The 16,447-nt window shown below is 43.6% G+C and overlaps 1 protein-coding gene across 1 annotated transcript; it reads left to right on the plus strand.

Moving 5' to 3' along the window:
* The first annotated feature begins 9 nt into the window (after positions 1 to 9).
* On the plus strand, positions 10 to 16,075 carry LOC139581604 (serine/threonine-protein kinase NLK2-like). Its single transcript, XM_071411555.1, has 11 exons — positions 10 to 1,529; positions 1,716 to 1,845; positions 2,274 to 2,329; positions 2,674 to 2,780; positions 3,058 to 3,143; positions 3,919 to 4,128; positions 8,730 to 8,831; positions 12,170 to 12,256; positions 12,414 to 12,612; positions 12,757 to 12,850; positions 12,968 to 16,075. Exons 1-11 carry the CDS (start codon positions 1,216 to 1,218, stop codon positions 13,014 to 13,016), a joined length of 1,434 nt encoding a protein of 477 aa, XP_071267656.1. The 5' UTR covers positions 10 to 1,215; the 3' UTR covers positions 13,017 to 16,075.
* Positions 16,076 to 16,447: the final 372 nt, after the last annotated feature.

Raw genomic sequence — 16,447 nt, forward strand, 5'->3', positions numbered from 1 at the left:
TCCTACTCACTATTTCAAACAGCTGATTTCCAAGAAAGAAAGGGATCATTCGGAAGACATGGTTAGCAGATGATATAGAGAAGAGCGATGAAATATATCACACAGTAGCTGGTTTAATCTCTCTTGGCACTTTTCATTTTTATCATTAGGTATGATAGGGCTAGCTTGTTAGCAACTTAGCTAGCTGGCAACCCCGGCTAACGTTATTTAGCTAACGTTAGTGATGTAAAACTGACTTTCGTTGTGTAAAATCAAAAGAGAACTTCCTCGCGCTGCGAATTACGCTAGTTGGTTTTTCATGTCGTTTCGTCTACTGAAAGTGTTTTTGGTCAAAGCAAATATATAGGTCACGACAGTCTGCTAGCTAAATACCCGGCTGTCTATATGGGCCATGGAACAGCTGGTTAGCATTCGGGCTAATGCCAGCTAGCTAACGTTCTTCGAATCTGAATTTCATTGACCGACATCTCGAGTTGGAAGAACCGGGCGTTTGCTACTTTTTATTTGGCTACCTCTGCAACTGGTTAGCTATATAATAAGCTAGTGTAATTACTCCGCTAACTATATGCAAACACAGGTATGTGTACTTTTCGGTTTAGCTAGCTCGTTAGTTAACAACCAGACAAAGGTAGCTATCTGAGCCCGGGCAATAAACTCCTGTAGCGCGAGCTGGTAGCCAGGTAATGTAACATAGCATTGTTAGATAAGGGGAGACTTCTTACACATCGTAAAATTAGGCCACAAAACAGAAAGCACAAATGTATTAACAGTGGTAGGCATTGCTTTCCCCAGCCAGACTGATTGATTATGTGATCTCTGGTCAATTAGATAGCGTTTGTGTCGATATAGCTCAGGAATTTCTGGAGCCGACGGTGTTTTCGATCACATTGCTGACGTTATATCTTTGGTTTTCTGTCGTGACCTAACGTTACTAAAGCCAATAATGGTGATTCCACGACAATAGTCTAATAGCAAGCTAAATAACACTGCTCCTGTTATTATATAGCTAACAAGATAGCTGCTAACCATATAAGACATGGTTTACATTCTCTGTTGCATGTTCTACAAGCAAGGAACAGAGTCACAATCATGCCTGCATAGAATACTGAAGTCAAGCTCTCGGATCATGTATATGTAATGCATGCAACGCTCAAAGCGAGTACATTATTAGACATAGCTCCAAAACGAACCCTTCTGATAGGGGTTTGAAATAGAATGGCATTCCATGGTACAGGCCTGCAGCAGACAGTATGTGGTAACCTGTTCCCCGGATCTGAGTTGGGGCATAACAAGTATTTTTGCGTCAACACCTCAACTGGATCCACTTCCACGGGCCTCAGTGCAACACCGAGTCTAACTGGACCCACTGCCCCGGCGGGGACGCCTCGACACCCGACGTCTCTTGGGGGAAGCACCGGTGGCGGGGCCGCTGTACCACAGCCTCATAGTAGTCCTGCCAGTGAAGTGCCAAGCCCTGCTGAGATGGAGCCTGATCGACCTATCGGTTATGGCGCATTTGGTGTGGTCTGGTAAGTTGTGCCATTTCAAATGAGAATTAAGTCTGATTTCCATGTGAGTTTTTGCATGTCTTTTTTCCTTTCCAAAAAGTGTGTGTATCCCACAAGGGAATGAAATAGACATACTGTGTATGCGCATGCACGTGCCCTCCCCATTGGTGACCAGTGCTAACAGACCCCCCCATCTTGCTCCTGCAGGTCAGTGACAGACCCTCGTGACGGGCGTAAGGTAGCCCTGAAGAAGATGCCCAATGTCTTCCAGAACCTAGTCTCCTGTAAGAGGGTCTTCAGAGAGCTGAGGATGCTCTGCTTCTTCAAACACGACAACGTAAGAACAGTACATCTATACACAGGACTGCACAACACACACAGGTTGCGTCCTAAATGGCACCCTATTTCCTATACTCTGGAGTAAGGTGCCATTGCATCCATAATAGAGGCATAAGACACAGCGATGCGTCTCCCCACTGCTCATTGATATGTTTCCATACAGAGGCTAGCTCTACAAATAGCACTGTGAAGTTAGAGGACGAGAAGTGCCATATCAAATGTCGGCTGTGAACGCTAGATCACTTGCTGAGTGTTGACAAACGGTGGCGATTCAACGTGTACAATCATCAGAAAATGAACACGAAATGACGGCCAACGATAGGATGGCCACTCACTGCTTTTAACCGTTCGCCTGTCTGTTTTGTCTTTTAGAGCTCTAATCATTAAAACAACGAGAAGGGTGATGATGATGATGTGTGTTTACAGGTGTTGTCAGCGCTGGACATTCTGCAGCCTCCGCAGATCGACTGCTTCGAGGAAATGTATCCTTCACATGCACATTCACGTGCGCACACACACACACACTTGCACACATGACTGTTATGTGTCAGCCATTGTTCACTCGTGCACTTTCTCTGTCCCAGTTTCTCTGTCTATGTATTATCATGTCCTCCTCCTTTCAAAACAGTCTGAATCTACATAATACATTCTACATCAAGATTAACCTCAACCGAGATGATACCATTAGGGATAGTCTTGTGTTATGATAGATAGCTACATTTTTAACTTTACTATAGATAGAATGCTTAATAATCCATCTATGTGCTCCAGCCACACCCTATAGACGTCTGTTGTTTCCTTGACCACGGGCAATGCCTGACTGTAGCTACGTGATCACTGAGCTGATGCAGAGTGACCTCCACAAAGTCATCGTGTCTCCCCAGCCCCTCACCACCGACCACATCAAAGTGTTCCTCTACCAGATCCTCAGAGGTGAGTGGGACAGAGGGAGGAGTAGGGAAAGGCGCAGTGTTGAAAAGGAGTTGGAAGTCAAGGTTAAAGTTTGACTCCTGAGCCCAAAAACAACCCATTTGTGAGTTTTCCCCCCCCCTAGCCTTTCTTGGTTTGCAGGTTTAAAGGAGCCAGCTTGTTTCGTGTGATGGAGCCATATTGATGGATTCATGTTGTCATTGACTGCAAACACTGAAGGGGAATTGGCTAGGGGCTATATTTGGACCGTTATGAGTAACAGTGATTCTCCTTCTCTCAGGGCTGAAGTACCTGCATTCTGCTGGCATCCTGCACAGGGACATCAAACCTGGGAACCTGTTAGTCAACAGCAACTGCCTGCTCAAGGTAACTGTGTGTGTACACGTTTGTTTAGGCGTGTGTCCGCATGTATGAATGTGTGAATCTGTGTGTGAAAAAGCATGATGCCGGGCACAGAAAACAATTACTTGGTACAGATCAATATGGGCTGAAGAATATAATCTATACACCTTTTGACAAACCTACAAGTGTATTATGCTGTAATTACAGTGGTCAACCTACACTGGGTATACCAAACATTACAAACACCTTCCTAATATTGAGTTGCCCCCCCATACCTTTTGCCCTCAGAACAGCCTCAGTTCATCAGGGTATGGCCTCTACAAGGTGTTGAATGCATTCCACAGCGATGCTGGCCCTCGTTGACTCCAATGCTTCCCACAGTTGTCTAGTTGGCTGGATGTCCTTAGGATGGTTGACCATTCTTGACACACATGGGAAACTGTTAGGTGTGAAAACCCCAGCATCTTTGCATTTCTTGACACACTGAAACTGTTGCACCTGGCACCTACTACCATAACCTGTTCAAAGGCACTTAAATAGTTTGTCTTGCCCATTATTCAGCCTCTGAATGGCACACATACACAATCCGTGTCTCAAGGCTTAAAAATCTTCTTCTTCACTGATTTGAAGTGGATTTAACAAGTGACATCAAAGGTACTTTTCACCTGGTCAGTCTGTCATGGAAAGAGCAGGTGTTCTTAATGTTTTGTATACTCAGTGTATATTATTATCATGTAACTAAATTCCCCCTCTTCCACTCACCTCTCTCTCTCCTTCCCTCCCCCTCTCTCTCGCTCAGATCTGTGACTTTGGGCTGGCACGTGTGGAGGAGCCGGACCAGTCTCGTCACATGACCCAGGAGGTGGTGACTCAGTACTACCGGGCTCCTGAGGTGCTGATGGGCAGCCGCCATTATGGCTCTGCCATAGACGTCTGGTCGGTGGGCTGCATCTTCGCTGAACTACTGGGTCGACGCATCCTGTTCCAGGCCCAGAGCCCCATACAACAGGTAGAGAGGGTAGGGCTGTTGCGGGAACCATATTACTGCCACATCGGCGGTCACGAGTCATGAAGGCAGTCGAATTCCATGTGACCGTTTGGTCACGGGAGTTAGGCTTCTCCAAGCTCTGATGCTGTTGATGGTCATTAGTAGCCTACCAAACTTGCTAACTGCCTGGTACTCAGCACTCTATTGTCCCTCTAATCACTCTGACATCAATGCAAATGTAATCGAAAATCTAATCAAACACTTCATGAGAGCCCATGAGCTCCTGTTGCGCAACATTGATGGCCTCTAATAAAAATAAGATCCCATCCGCTTTCTATAGGCTAGGCCTACTATATTGTTTATTTCTCAACTTTCCTAATATTAAGCCAATTGCTTATCTTTGGCTGGCATGAAAATGAACCACGGGGAAAGTGTCCGCCATTTGCTATTTAAGTGCATAGATGACATGTATTTCCCCCCCTGCCCCTGTATCGATCCAAACAGTACCAATCAGACGTTTGCACTCACCTACTCATTCCAGGGTTTTTCTTATTTTTTAAACTATTTTCTACATTGTAGAATAATAAGACATGAAAACTATGACATAACACGTCATGTAGTAACCCAAAAAGTGTTAAACAAATCCAAAATATATTTTATATTCTTCAAAGTAGCCACTCTTTGCCTTGTTGACAGCTTTGCACACTTGGTATTCTCTCAACCAGCTTCATGAGGAATGCTTCTTATTGGTGTCCTTTCGTAGTGGTTTCTTTGCAGCAATTTGACCATGAAGGCCTGTTTCATGCAGTCTCCTCTGAACAGTTGTTGAGATGTGTCTGTTACTTGAACTCTGAAGCATTTATTTGGGCTGCAATTTCTGATGCTGGTAACTCCTAATGAAGTTATCCTCTGCCGCAGAGGTAACTCTGGGTCTTCCATTCCTGTGGCGGTCCTCATGAGAGCCAATTTCATCATAGCGCTTGATAATCATAGCGCTTGATAGTTTTTGCGACTGCACTTGAAGAAACTTTCAAAGTTCTTGACATTTTCTGGATTGACTTATCTTCATGTCTTAAAGTAATGACCACCTCATGAAGCTGGTTGAGAGAATGCCAAGAGTGTGCAAAGCTGTCAATGCCTAGGGTGGCTACTTTGAAGTATCTCATATATAAAATATATACACTGCTCAAAAAAATAAAGGGAACACTTAAACAACACAATGTAACTCCAAGTCAATCACACTTCTGTGAAATCAAACTGTCCACTTAGGAAGCAACACTGATTGACAATAAATGTCACATGCTGTTGTGCAAATGGAATAGACAAAAGGTGGAAATTATAGGCAATTAGCAAGACACCCCCAATAAAGGAGTGGTTCTGCAGGTGGTGACCACAGACCACTTCTCAGTTCCTATGCTTCCTGGCTGATGTTTTGGTCACTTTTGAATGCTGGCGGTGCTTTCACTCTAGTGGTAGCATGAGACGGAGTCTACAACCCACACAAGTGGCTCAGGTAGTGCAGTTCATCCAGGACGGCACATCAATGCGAGCTGTGGCAAAAAGGTTTGCTGTGTCTGTCAGCGTAGTGTCCAGAGCATGGAGGCGCTACCAGGAGACAGGCCAGTACATCAGGAGACGTGGAGGAGGCCGTAGGAGGGCAACAACCCAGCAGCAGGACCGCTACCTCCGCCTTTGTGCAAGGAGGTGCACTGCCAGAGCCCTGCAAAATGACCTCCAGCAGGCCACAAATGTGCATGTGTCAGCATATGGTCTCACAAGGGGTCTGAGGATCTCATCTCGGTACCTAATGGCAGTCAGGCTACCTCTGGCGAGCACATGGAGGGCTGTGCGGCCCCACAAAGAAATGCCACCCCACACCATGACTGACCCACCGCCAAACCGGTCATGCTGGAGGATGTTGCAGGCAGCAGAACGTTCTCCACGGCGTCTCCAGACTCTGTCACATGTGCTCATGTGCTCAGTGTGAACCTGCTTTCATCTGTGAAGAGCACAGGGCGCCAGTGGCGAATTTGCCAATCTTGGTGTTCTCTGGCAAATGCCAAACGTCCTGCACGGTGTTGGGCTGTAAGCACAACCCCCACCTGTGGACGTCGGGCCCTCATACCACCCTCATGGAGTCTGTTTCTGACGTTTGAGCAGACACATGCACATTTGTGGCCTGCTGGAGGTCATTTTGCAGGGCTCTGGCAGTGCACCTCCTTGCACAAAGGCGGAGGTAGCGGTCCTGCTGCTGGGTTGTTGCCCTCCTACGGCCTCCTCCACGTCTCCTGATGTACTGGCCTGTCTCCTGGTAGCGCCTCCATGCTCTGGACACTACGCTGACAGACACAGCAAACCTTTTTGCCACAGCTCGCATTGATGTGCCATCCTGGATGAGCTGCACTACCTGAGCCACTTGTGTGGGTTGTAGACTCCGTCTCATGCTACCACTAGAGTGAAAGCACCGCCAGCATTCAAAAGTGACCAAAACATCAGCCAGGAAGCATAGGAACTGAGAAGTGGTCTGTGGTCACCACCTGCAGAACCACTCCTTTATTGGGGGTGTCTTGCTAATTGCCTATAATTTCCACCTTTTGTCTATTCCATTTGCACAACAGCATGTGACATTTATTGTCAATCAGTGTTGCTTCCTAAGTGGACAGTTTGATTTCACAGAAGTGTGATTGACTTGGAGTTACATTGTGTTGTTTAAGTGTTCCCTTTATTTTTTTGAGCAGTGTATTTAAACAAATCTATCACTTTTTTGGTTCCTACATGATTCCATTTGTGTTATTTCATAGTTTTGATGTCTTCACTATTATTCTACGATGTAGAAAATAGTAAAAATAAAGAAACTCTTGAATGAGTAGGTGTCAACTTTTGACGGGTACTGTATATTATTTAATATATGTAAAGACAAGATTTAATAAAGAATAGTCTGATGGGTGACATATATTATCACTTGTGAATGATGCGACTTTTTCGAATCATAGTCGTACACCTCATGTAGCTTAGCCCATAGGCCTATATGTTTTGATAAGGTTTGTGTCACAACTAAAGTGTCTAAATAACTTCTTAAAATTAAGCACATTAATTAATTTTACAAGGGGTGTGGAGACTAACTGGCATACATAAAAGCATTACATGCATAATCACATTTGCGGTCACTTTTGAGAATGGTGTTTTCCCGCTATTGGAACATTCGCGCTTATAGCCTACTGCCGTGTGTGACGAAATAGCCTAATAGTTTATCAACATTTTAAGCTAAATGTTCTGATCTGTTGTCAGCCACATCGAGTAAAACATGATTATTTTTATGTATTTCTCGCACGAATAGAATAGTTTTGTACTATGGGGGTATAGCAGATTGGCATAGGCTAGTGCTTTTGTTGTTCGTTAGGGCTTCTCATCTTATTGGCTGACAAAGTAAATGTGGACAGTTCTTCCACTATCTTTAATATGCACTTCGGAATTGGATAAGGACGTGCGCAGTTGCGTCCCCGATGTGTCGGTCTTCACTTGTAGCCTGTGAGAAAGACCCGATCACGTGATGGAGAGCAATGTGAGTGATGCAATGTGAGGTGCATCGGTGCAAGCAGCACTCGGGGCACAACGGCCACTGGCCGCTAAAGGCATGGATTTTTTTAGGGTGTATTACGGCCAAACAAAGGGGATGCCGTCGTGAAATTTGAGGCATTATTAAGTGCTTGTCAAGTTGTGAATGAGAGACTGATGAAGTGTGTATAGCCTTCCTTTTTTCTAGCAACTTTTTTCAAATCATCATTATTTGCATCATGCAGCCTTGCAATGTATTAAAAATCGAAATATTTAGCCCAACGTTTGTAGAACTAAAGTTACATTTAATAACTCTAAATTAAACATATAGGAGTATATTGCTTTGTTAACCGCTCAACACAGAATAGTTTTAATGTGTGGGTACTCCCTCAAATCGTTTGGAGAAAATATCCTTTCTATTTTATTCAGCTTTGTTCAATTGTATTCTTCATAATATAAAATAATGCCACGGAATTCTAAGCAAATTTTGTCTGCTAAATGAACTAGTGTAGCCTACAGCCATTTGGCATAGCCAGATCAGGACCTAACATAAGGACAACTCAGAGTATTCTGTTCTTCTGAAATAGACAACATATCATGCTTCTTTAGACCTGTCTAAAATAAATAATTGATTTCTTGTGAAGGTGTAGGCTATATTACATGGATTTCTAAACCTTTTAAAATGTAGATGCTCCAAAGATCTGCATCAGTGGCTTGTGTGGAAGCCAGGAGATGCGAAATGTGTTTGTTAATTAACGGTCAATTACCGTGAGACCGACAGTTATTTGCTTGACAGTCACCGGCTGACTACATTTTGTGACCGCCACAGCCCTAGTAGAGGGGTGGGGGGCACAGAACCCTGGGAGGGAGGAAGGAGGGAAAGCCATCTAAAGGTGTAATCTGTCTTGGCAATTTTTAAAAACTTTTATCTAACAATTAATAATCAAGTAATGTATCGAAATTTTGGCACTTGTGGATGGTCGGTTTTTATTTATTTAGGTTTGTTGTCAAATTAAATCTTCTCTCTCTCCCACCCTCACTCACTATTCTCTCCCTCTACCCCTCAGTTGGATCTGATCACTGATTTGCTGGGTACCCCTCCTCTCTCTGCCATGGCATCTGCCTGTGAGGGGGCAAGAGCTCACATCCTGAGAGGACCTCACAAACCGGTACTACCCCCTCACTACTCACTAACTGATCTGACCTTTATTTTGTATTACTACTACTACTATGAGACAGATGTGGTCAAATATTCCCCTACTTGCACTTTACAAATGAAAACACCTTACTTCCAACTAGGGTTGTTACTGTGACCATATTATCACCACACCTGCGGTCACGAGTCATGACTGCAATCAAATTCCACGTGACTGTTTAGTCACGATAACTAGGCTTCTCCAAAACTGCTCTCTGCTGCCGCTGATGGTCATCAGTAGCCTACCGAACTTGCTAACTGCACTTATTGTTCTTCTAATCACTCTGACGTCAATGCAAATGCAATCAAAAATCAAATCGAACACTTCATGAGAGCCCATGAACATTTCTATAGGCTATGCAGTTGCGTGAGAAAATAGAGTTTTGAAGGCCTCTATTAAAACGACAAGGGAGGATCCCATCAGATTTCTGTAGGCTAAGCCTACTATTTATTTCTCAACTTTCCTAATATTAAGCACATTGCTTCACTTTACAACAGGAGTATGGCCTACCTGGCTGGTATGAAAATGAACTGTAGGAAAAGTGTCCTCCATTTGCTATTTGTGCATATGATGACATGTATTATTGATTTTTTTTCCCCCGCCTTTGTTCCGACGGGTGCATGATAGTCATAGTCACACACCATGTAGCTAAGTCCATAGGCCTATATGTTTTAAGGTTTGTATCACAACTAAAGTGGCCAAATAACTCCAAACCTAGCCTAGGCATAGGACCCCTGGAACACGGTTGGAGAGCCCATAGCCTACAGAGCCTAGTGAAACGTGTTTTTATACGCCCGGCCGTTGCGCAATCGCGTGTGTAAAGACTTTTGACTGGACATTATTTAAAAGAGGATTCCAGCTTACTTGTGATGCAATATTTCTTGTTCACTTCTTAAAATGACGCACATTAATCTGCTTTACAAGCGGTGTAGCCCACCTGGCATACATAGACGGCGTGTGAGTTAACTTAGGGGAAGATCATTTCCCCCATTTAAAAATGCACCTTTTATATTAAGAGCATTACATGCAAAATCGCATTTGCAGACTTATGTAAGAGAGCCTACTTACTATTCGTAATGTGATGAATAGATTGGATAGTCATAATTTAGGCTAACAATATAACTCAAATCAGTGTTAGCAAAAAATAATGTTCAATGCATGGCAAATCAATGCTTTAGCACCTATTTTTTTATTGTTTTATTTATTTCTCTATATAATTTTGTGAAATCAATTTACTTTCGGGAAAGCTTAGCTTCCCCTAGTCTTATGGACGCGTCACATATTCTTGCATAATAAAACGTAACGTCCATTTGCTATTCATTTGCAGGCAACAGATTACAAGTATTATATTTTTTTGTGGGCCATTCTAAATCAAAAGTAATTCCACACATACACTATATATATACAAAAGTATGTGGACACCCTTTCAAAATAGTGGATTCGGCTATTTCAGCCAGCTGTTGCTGACAGGTATATAAAATCAAGCACACGGCCATGCAATCTCAATAGATAAACATTGGTAATAGAATGGCCTTATTGAAGTGCTCAGTGACTTTCAACGTAGCACCGTCATAGCATGCCACCTTTCCAACAAGTCAGTTCGTAAAAATTCTGCCCTACTAGAGCTGCCCCAGTCAACTGTAAGTGCTGTTATTGTGAAGTGGAAACGTCTAGGAGCAACAACGGCTCAGCCGCAAAGTGGTTGGCCACAAGCTCACAGAACAGTCTGTCCTCGGTTGCAACACTCACTACCGAGTTCCAAACTGCCTCTGGAAGCAACGTCAGCACAATAACTGCTCTTCAGGAGCATCGTGAAATGGGTTTCCATGGCTGAGAAGCTGCACACAAGCCTAAGATCACCATGCGCAACGCCAAGCATCGGCTGGTGTGTTGTAAAGCTCACCGCATTGGACTCTGGGAGCAGTGGAAATGCGTACTCTGGAGTGATGAATCACGCTTCACCATCTGGCAGTCCGGCGGACTAATCTAGGTTTGGCGGATGCCAGGAGAACGGTACCTGCCCCAATGCAGAGTGCCAACTGTAAAGTTTGGTGGAGGAGGAATAATGGTCTAGGGGTGTTTTTCATGTTTCGGGCTATGTCCCTTAGTTCCAGTGAAGGGAAATCTTAACGCTACAGCATACAATGACATTCTAGACGATTCTGTGCTTCCAACTCTCTGGCAAAAGTTTGGGGAAGGCCCTTCCCTGTTTCAGCATGACAATGCCCCGTGCACAAAGTGAGGTCTATACAGAAATGGTTTGTCGAGATCAGTGTGGAAGAACTTCGAATTGGAACGCTGACTGCGATCCAGGCCTAATCGCCCAACATCCGTGCCCGACCTCACTAATGCTCTTGTGGCTGAATGGAAGCAAGTCCCTGCAGCAATGTTCCAACATCTAGTGGAAAGAATTCCCAGAAGAGTGGAGGCTGTTATAGCAGCAAAGGGGGGACCAAAACCCATGGTTTTGGAATTAGATTTTTGACGACCAGGTGTCCACATACTTTTGATCATGTAGTGTATATTAGTAGGCTATATGTAAAGACCAGATTTAAATGAAGAATAGTCTGATGGATCAGAATATTATGAAGTGCTTGTTACATTGTGAATGAGAGACTGATGAAGTATGTGCAGCCTGCGAAAGGAGCAGAGCTCATGCCTTTTCATCATTAGTCCCATCATGCAGCCTTAGGCTGTATGTTTAGATTTGTAATCTATTCAAAGTTTATCACAACAAAAGTTGCATAAATAACTCTAAATTAAACATATAGGAGCACCCGTTTCTTTAACGGCTCAACACAGAATAGCTGCATGTGTCACTCCCTCTGAAATTGTTTGGGGGGGGGGAAATATGCTTTCTATGATATTCAGCTATGTTCAATTGTATTCTTCATACTTTAAAATAATGCCACGGAATTCTAAGCAAATCTTGTCTGCTAAATGAGCTGGTCTAGCCCATAGCCAGACCAGGGCCTAACATAAGGACTACTCTATTAAATACATTTCTTGTACTTTTTGTACTTGGATTGTAGGCTGTGCGTGCAAGCCAGGAGATGCCGAACGTGTTTATGTTAATACCCCCCAAAAATATTTTGGAAGAAATAGAGAAACGTGCAAGGGTGCCAGAATATTACTGCTCATGGCCCAGTTTCCCAAAAGCATCTTGAAAGACTAAGTTCATTGGTGAACTTAGCCTTAGGATGCTTTTGGGAAACCGAGCCCAGATATGATCTATACCCTACCCACAATCCTTACCTAAAACTAGGTGCAGCAGTTCATGAAGTAAAATCTACCCCCCCCTTCCCCCTCAGCCGTCACTCTCTGTGTTATACATGCTGTCTGACGGGGCGACCCACGAGGCCGTGCACCTGTTGTGTCGTATGCTGGTGTTTGATCCGGTGAGTACAGACAGAAGTCTATAGAGAACTGTCACTCTAAAGGCTTCCTCTTTTTAATAGGGACATTTAAGCAAGAGCTGGAAAATGTAGTTAGCTACAGTAAGGGAGAAAATACAAGATTAGAGGGGGACCAACTTTCTATGTGTGTGCGACTCAGGCCAAACGGATCTCGGGCAGCGACGCCCTCTCCCACCCCTACCTGGACGAGGGCCGTCTGCGCTACCACACGTGCATGTGCCAGTGCTGCTACTCGGTGCCCAGCGGGCGTGTGTACACGCGGGACTTTGAACCGCCCGCCGACCGCAACTTCAGCCACAGCTACGATAACAGCCTGCTCTCTGTCTGGCAGGGCAAAGGTAGGAGCTATCTGGTGCTCTTCCCTCTACTCCTCTTTCTCGTAAGTTCTCCTCTGTCTTTTTTCCAACCCGGCTTGTTATTGAAATTGATGGCCTGTTGCGATCTCGTTCTCGCAATCTCTCCTCTCTCTCTCGCTCTATCAGAGCTCATCCATCACTTCATATCAGAGCACCAGCAGGGGAAACGAGTGCCGCTGTGCATCAACCCCCAGAGTGCCGCCTTCAAGACCTTCATCAGGTGAGGAACACCAAGGGAAGGATGGACCAACACAACTAACATACATGCAGCTTAAAATACTGTTTTGCCATGTACTATCTACATCTCTCTTTGTTTATCTTTCTCTGTCTCTCTCAGGTCTACTGCGTGGCATTCCTCCAAAGTCTCCAGGAAGGAGGAGAGATGAAGGGGAGTGTCGTTCATGTACAAGAGGAATCGTGGGAAATTCAGTTTGATAAAAAGAACAAGACTTGCTTTGGTCCATATAATAGAGATAGGCTTGGGTTTCTTTGGATGAAGGGGAGGTGTGAATGAAACCGTACGCCAGCCTCTCCGAGAGAAGAACAGTGTCTGTCAGGGGAAATGCTCACTTACTAAAGACTACATTTCCCTTCAATGAAAACTACATTTCCCTTCAATGAAAACTACAGTTCAACTATGAAAACTACTATTGACACTGGTGAAGACTTGACGACACCAACGCTATAGGCATTTCTGAAAACTAAAATGTGCTGCTGAATTTAAAAAAAGGAATAAAGAAAGAGCGAAGAGTGGCAGAAGAGGAAAATTATTGGAAACATTTATTACTAGAAGAGTTGTAGTTGGTTGTGTTGTGCTCCAATGTGGTTGATGGCGGAGAGACAAAGGAATAGCTGTTTTACTATTTATGTTGAATAATTGTTTTGCTCTGTTAAGTCATTCCAGCCGCGTGCAATATGATGAAAAGCAATGTGCTCCTGGCGATACCGTACTCTCTTACCTGTGCGCTCAGTGACTTAGGCATGTTAATGTCACATTGATGACCCTACCTTTTATCATTGATTCTATTGATTTGGTTTGATAGTTTCCCTGTACCCATTCTCAATATCTTCGGTAAACTGGTCTTAGATCTGCGCTACAATGCAACCTCTGGCCTTGAGCGTCACTCCGTGCTACTTGTGAGTCTTCCCTCCCAATCTGCCCTTGTCCATAAGACCAAACCATTTCCAAGACAACAAATTGACCGGGTTCTTTGATTGGGTGGGGCCACAGCAGGGGAGGAGCTTCTGGAACTCGAGGTAGATGGAGCCTCGCCCATGTTTTTAAAATCATTATTTTATATTTTAATTTATCGTTTGATTTAGCTCCTTTGAGTGGCAGTTTGAGCTTGAGCACATGTCGTGCCCATGTACTGAGTAGTCAGCCATTTGGTGTGTGTGTGCTCACGTGTGTAGAGTTTAAGGGAATGTGCAGTTTTCTACTTCAATGATCTCATTACCTCAAACAGTTGGCGTCAAAAAGGGAACCCAGAGAGAGTCTACTGGGTAAAGTGTACATAGACCCAACTCCACTACTACGTACTGTAACGTGATGTCATTCCTTTGTACTAAATCACTGTCCCTAACCTCTCTCTGTCACTCCCCTCCTTTCTCCCTCTTGGAGAGAGAGAGGGATGGAGGATGAGGGACAGATGGCAGGAAGAACAGCTTGTTGAAATGTATTGGTGAAATGCTGCTGTGTTTTGGTTTTCCTTTATTGGTTGTTGGTTTATTTCCAGTTGAGTTCACGGCTCAGGTGTTCCATTGCAAATACTGTGGACCCGACCACACAAATACACACAGATATTATTCACCAATAACATTGTGCCTCAATTTTTTTTTACCCACAAAGAGGAACCGCAAAGCTCTGTGCGCTGAAGCTCTGACTGGAGCTAGTACTAACTAAAATGAGGCTCCTGAAGACGCTGTACTGTGCTTGTTGGCATTGCTGTCATGGCAGTGGTCAGGCCCTTGTCCCGCCACTTGATGGTGCTATTGGCAGTGTAGGCTAGGGGGTGATGGGGATTGCCAAAATGTTTCACTTAAACCTGCATGTGTGTATTTATGATTAAAAAAAAAAAAAGGAAGAGGATTTGGATACAGTGCAATGGGAGTTGTCGCCATGGACAAACCTTCCTTGTGGTGATGTTAATTAGATTTTAGGAAATATTATTTGTTTTAATGTGTTTTTATTTAGTACTGTTTTGTGATGTGATTCATTTAAAAAAGTTTTTTGGGGTTTCACAAGTTGGCTATTGTCTTTAGTAGAGAGCCCAAGCAGGCTGGGTTTTAGAAGAGATCTCTCTCTCTCCCTCACACCCTCCTTTCTTCTCTCTATCCCCCTCACACTGTCCTCTCGTCTCTGTTTGCCTTTATAGCAGGGTCATATTCACTAGGCACCAAAAATAAAAGACTAAAACTGTGAGGGACTACTTGAACTTGTCCAATAAGAAACTTGATGCAAAATGTTTTCCTACAGTGTGCATTAAGGAATATGACCCAGCTATGCTTGAGGTAGAAGCCAATAAGGACATCTTCCTCATTGGAGGAGCTTCCTCTGGCAGTTAAATAGTTTAAAGCAGCTTTTCATCATCTCCTTCTTCCCTTTATTGGCACTGACAGGAGAAGACGGGTTAAAGCAATGTAGTAGAGAGAAGCTCAGTTGGGGAGTTGCTTTCACATGTCCAGTTCTCTTCAGGCCAGATCTAGGATCTGTCCCAAATGGCACCCCATTCCCTTTCTAGTGCACTACTTTTGAGGGTCAAAAGTAGTGCACTATATAGGGAATAGGGTGCCGTTTGAGACATACACCCTACTGAAGGAAAGGAAGCAAGTCTATCCTTCGTTTGTGCCATCAATTGGCACGGGAGAGAGACTACACCTGGGAATGTAGATGTTAGAAAAGCGGGAGAAAAAACTGATACTTGTGTTTTTGATTGTTCTTAATATGAAACTGATGTTTTGAAGAAAGAAAAAAAAATTGTCATGATATTTTAGGAAACGTCTTTGACTTGTGTTCCCAATAAATACTTGAATTTCTTAAGAAAACAACTAGAGTATAGTAGTGGATGAATAAATGGATAGTCACTGGATAATATTCCTGTATGGTGTCTGTCTGCTTATCAATGGGGAGGGGGCTCAAAGGGCAACGTTACAGTGTACTGTGTCAGGTTGTTGACTTAAGGGCTGCTGTCTCAAATTACTAGGTATTTTTTTGCCTAGTGTTTTATTTTTTGAGGGTTGTATTTTTCTCGCGTTCAGAAAGGTTGGTTGTAATGTTCATTCTCTATGGCAATTTTTCAACTGGTTCAATTTCAACGTGTCTGATATTAACTGCCTATTATGTCTATTGCATTATAGCCCTAATATATGATACTGAGATATAATCAGTTTATACATATGACAAGTGTGTATTATCCTTCAGTAAAGTGTTACCCAATTTATCACACATTATTGTACAGCTTATCAGTTTGAGGTTGACCCAACTGCAGAGGTTGTGCAAATTTAGATTGCTTCTGTATTTTCTATCCATGTGCTAAACATAATTTCCAAGATCAGACATGTTTAGGGAGATGTAGGCCTATAGACCTATTTAAGCACTGTAGGCTGGTTTGTTTAACGGACCCCACTGTTTGTGGAACTTTTACAGTCTTATCTGATTGAGCATAGCTACTTTCATAGTCAAGTTAATAATTCAACCCATGGTTTGACAACTTGCAGTTTGATGTCTTATAAAACTAAAGGACTTTTTCCTAGCCAGCTTGATCTGAAAATGACACAGGCTATTATTAGTCCGTTGCCCTTGAAAAGCTAAATTCTT

This window comes from Salvelinus alpinus, chromosome 1, assembly GCF_045679555.1.
Source record: "Salvelinus alpinus chromosome 1, SLU_Salpinus.1, whole genome shotgun sequence".
Taxonomy (NCBI): domain Eukaryota; kingdom Metazoa; phylum Chordata; class Actinopteri; order Salmoniformes; family Salmonidae; genus Salvelinus; species Salvelinus alpinus.

Excerpts from the sequence above, each read along its gene's own strand:
- LOC139581604 (XM_071411555.1), top strand. The coding sequence starts at position 1,216 with ATGGCATTCCATGGTACAGGCCTGCAGCAGACAGTATGTGGTAACCTG. Across the intron at positions 2,330-2,673 it reads ATCGACTGCTTCGAGGAAAT|CTACGTGATCACTGAGCTGA; the intron begins GTATCCTTCACA and ends GCCTGACTGTAG. Across the intron at positions 8,832-12,169 it reads TGAGAGGACCTCACAAACCG|CCGTCACTCTCTGTGTTATA; the intron begins GTACTACCCCCT and ends CTTCCCCCTCAG.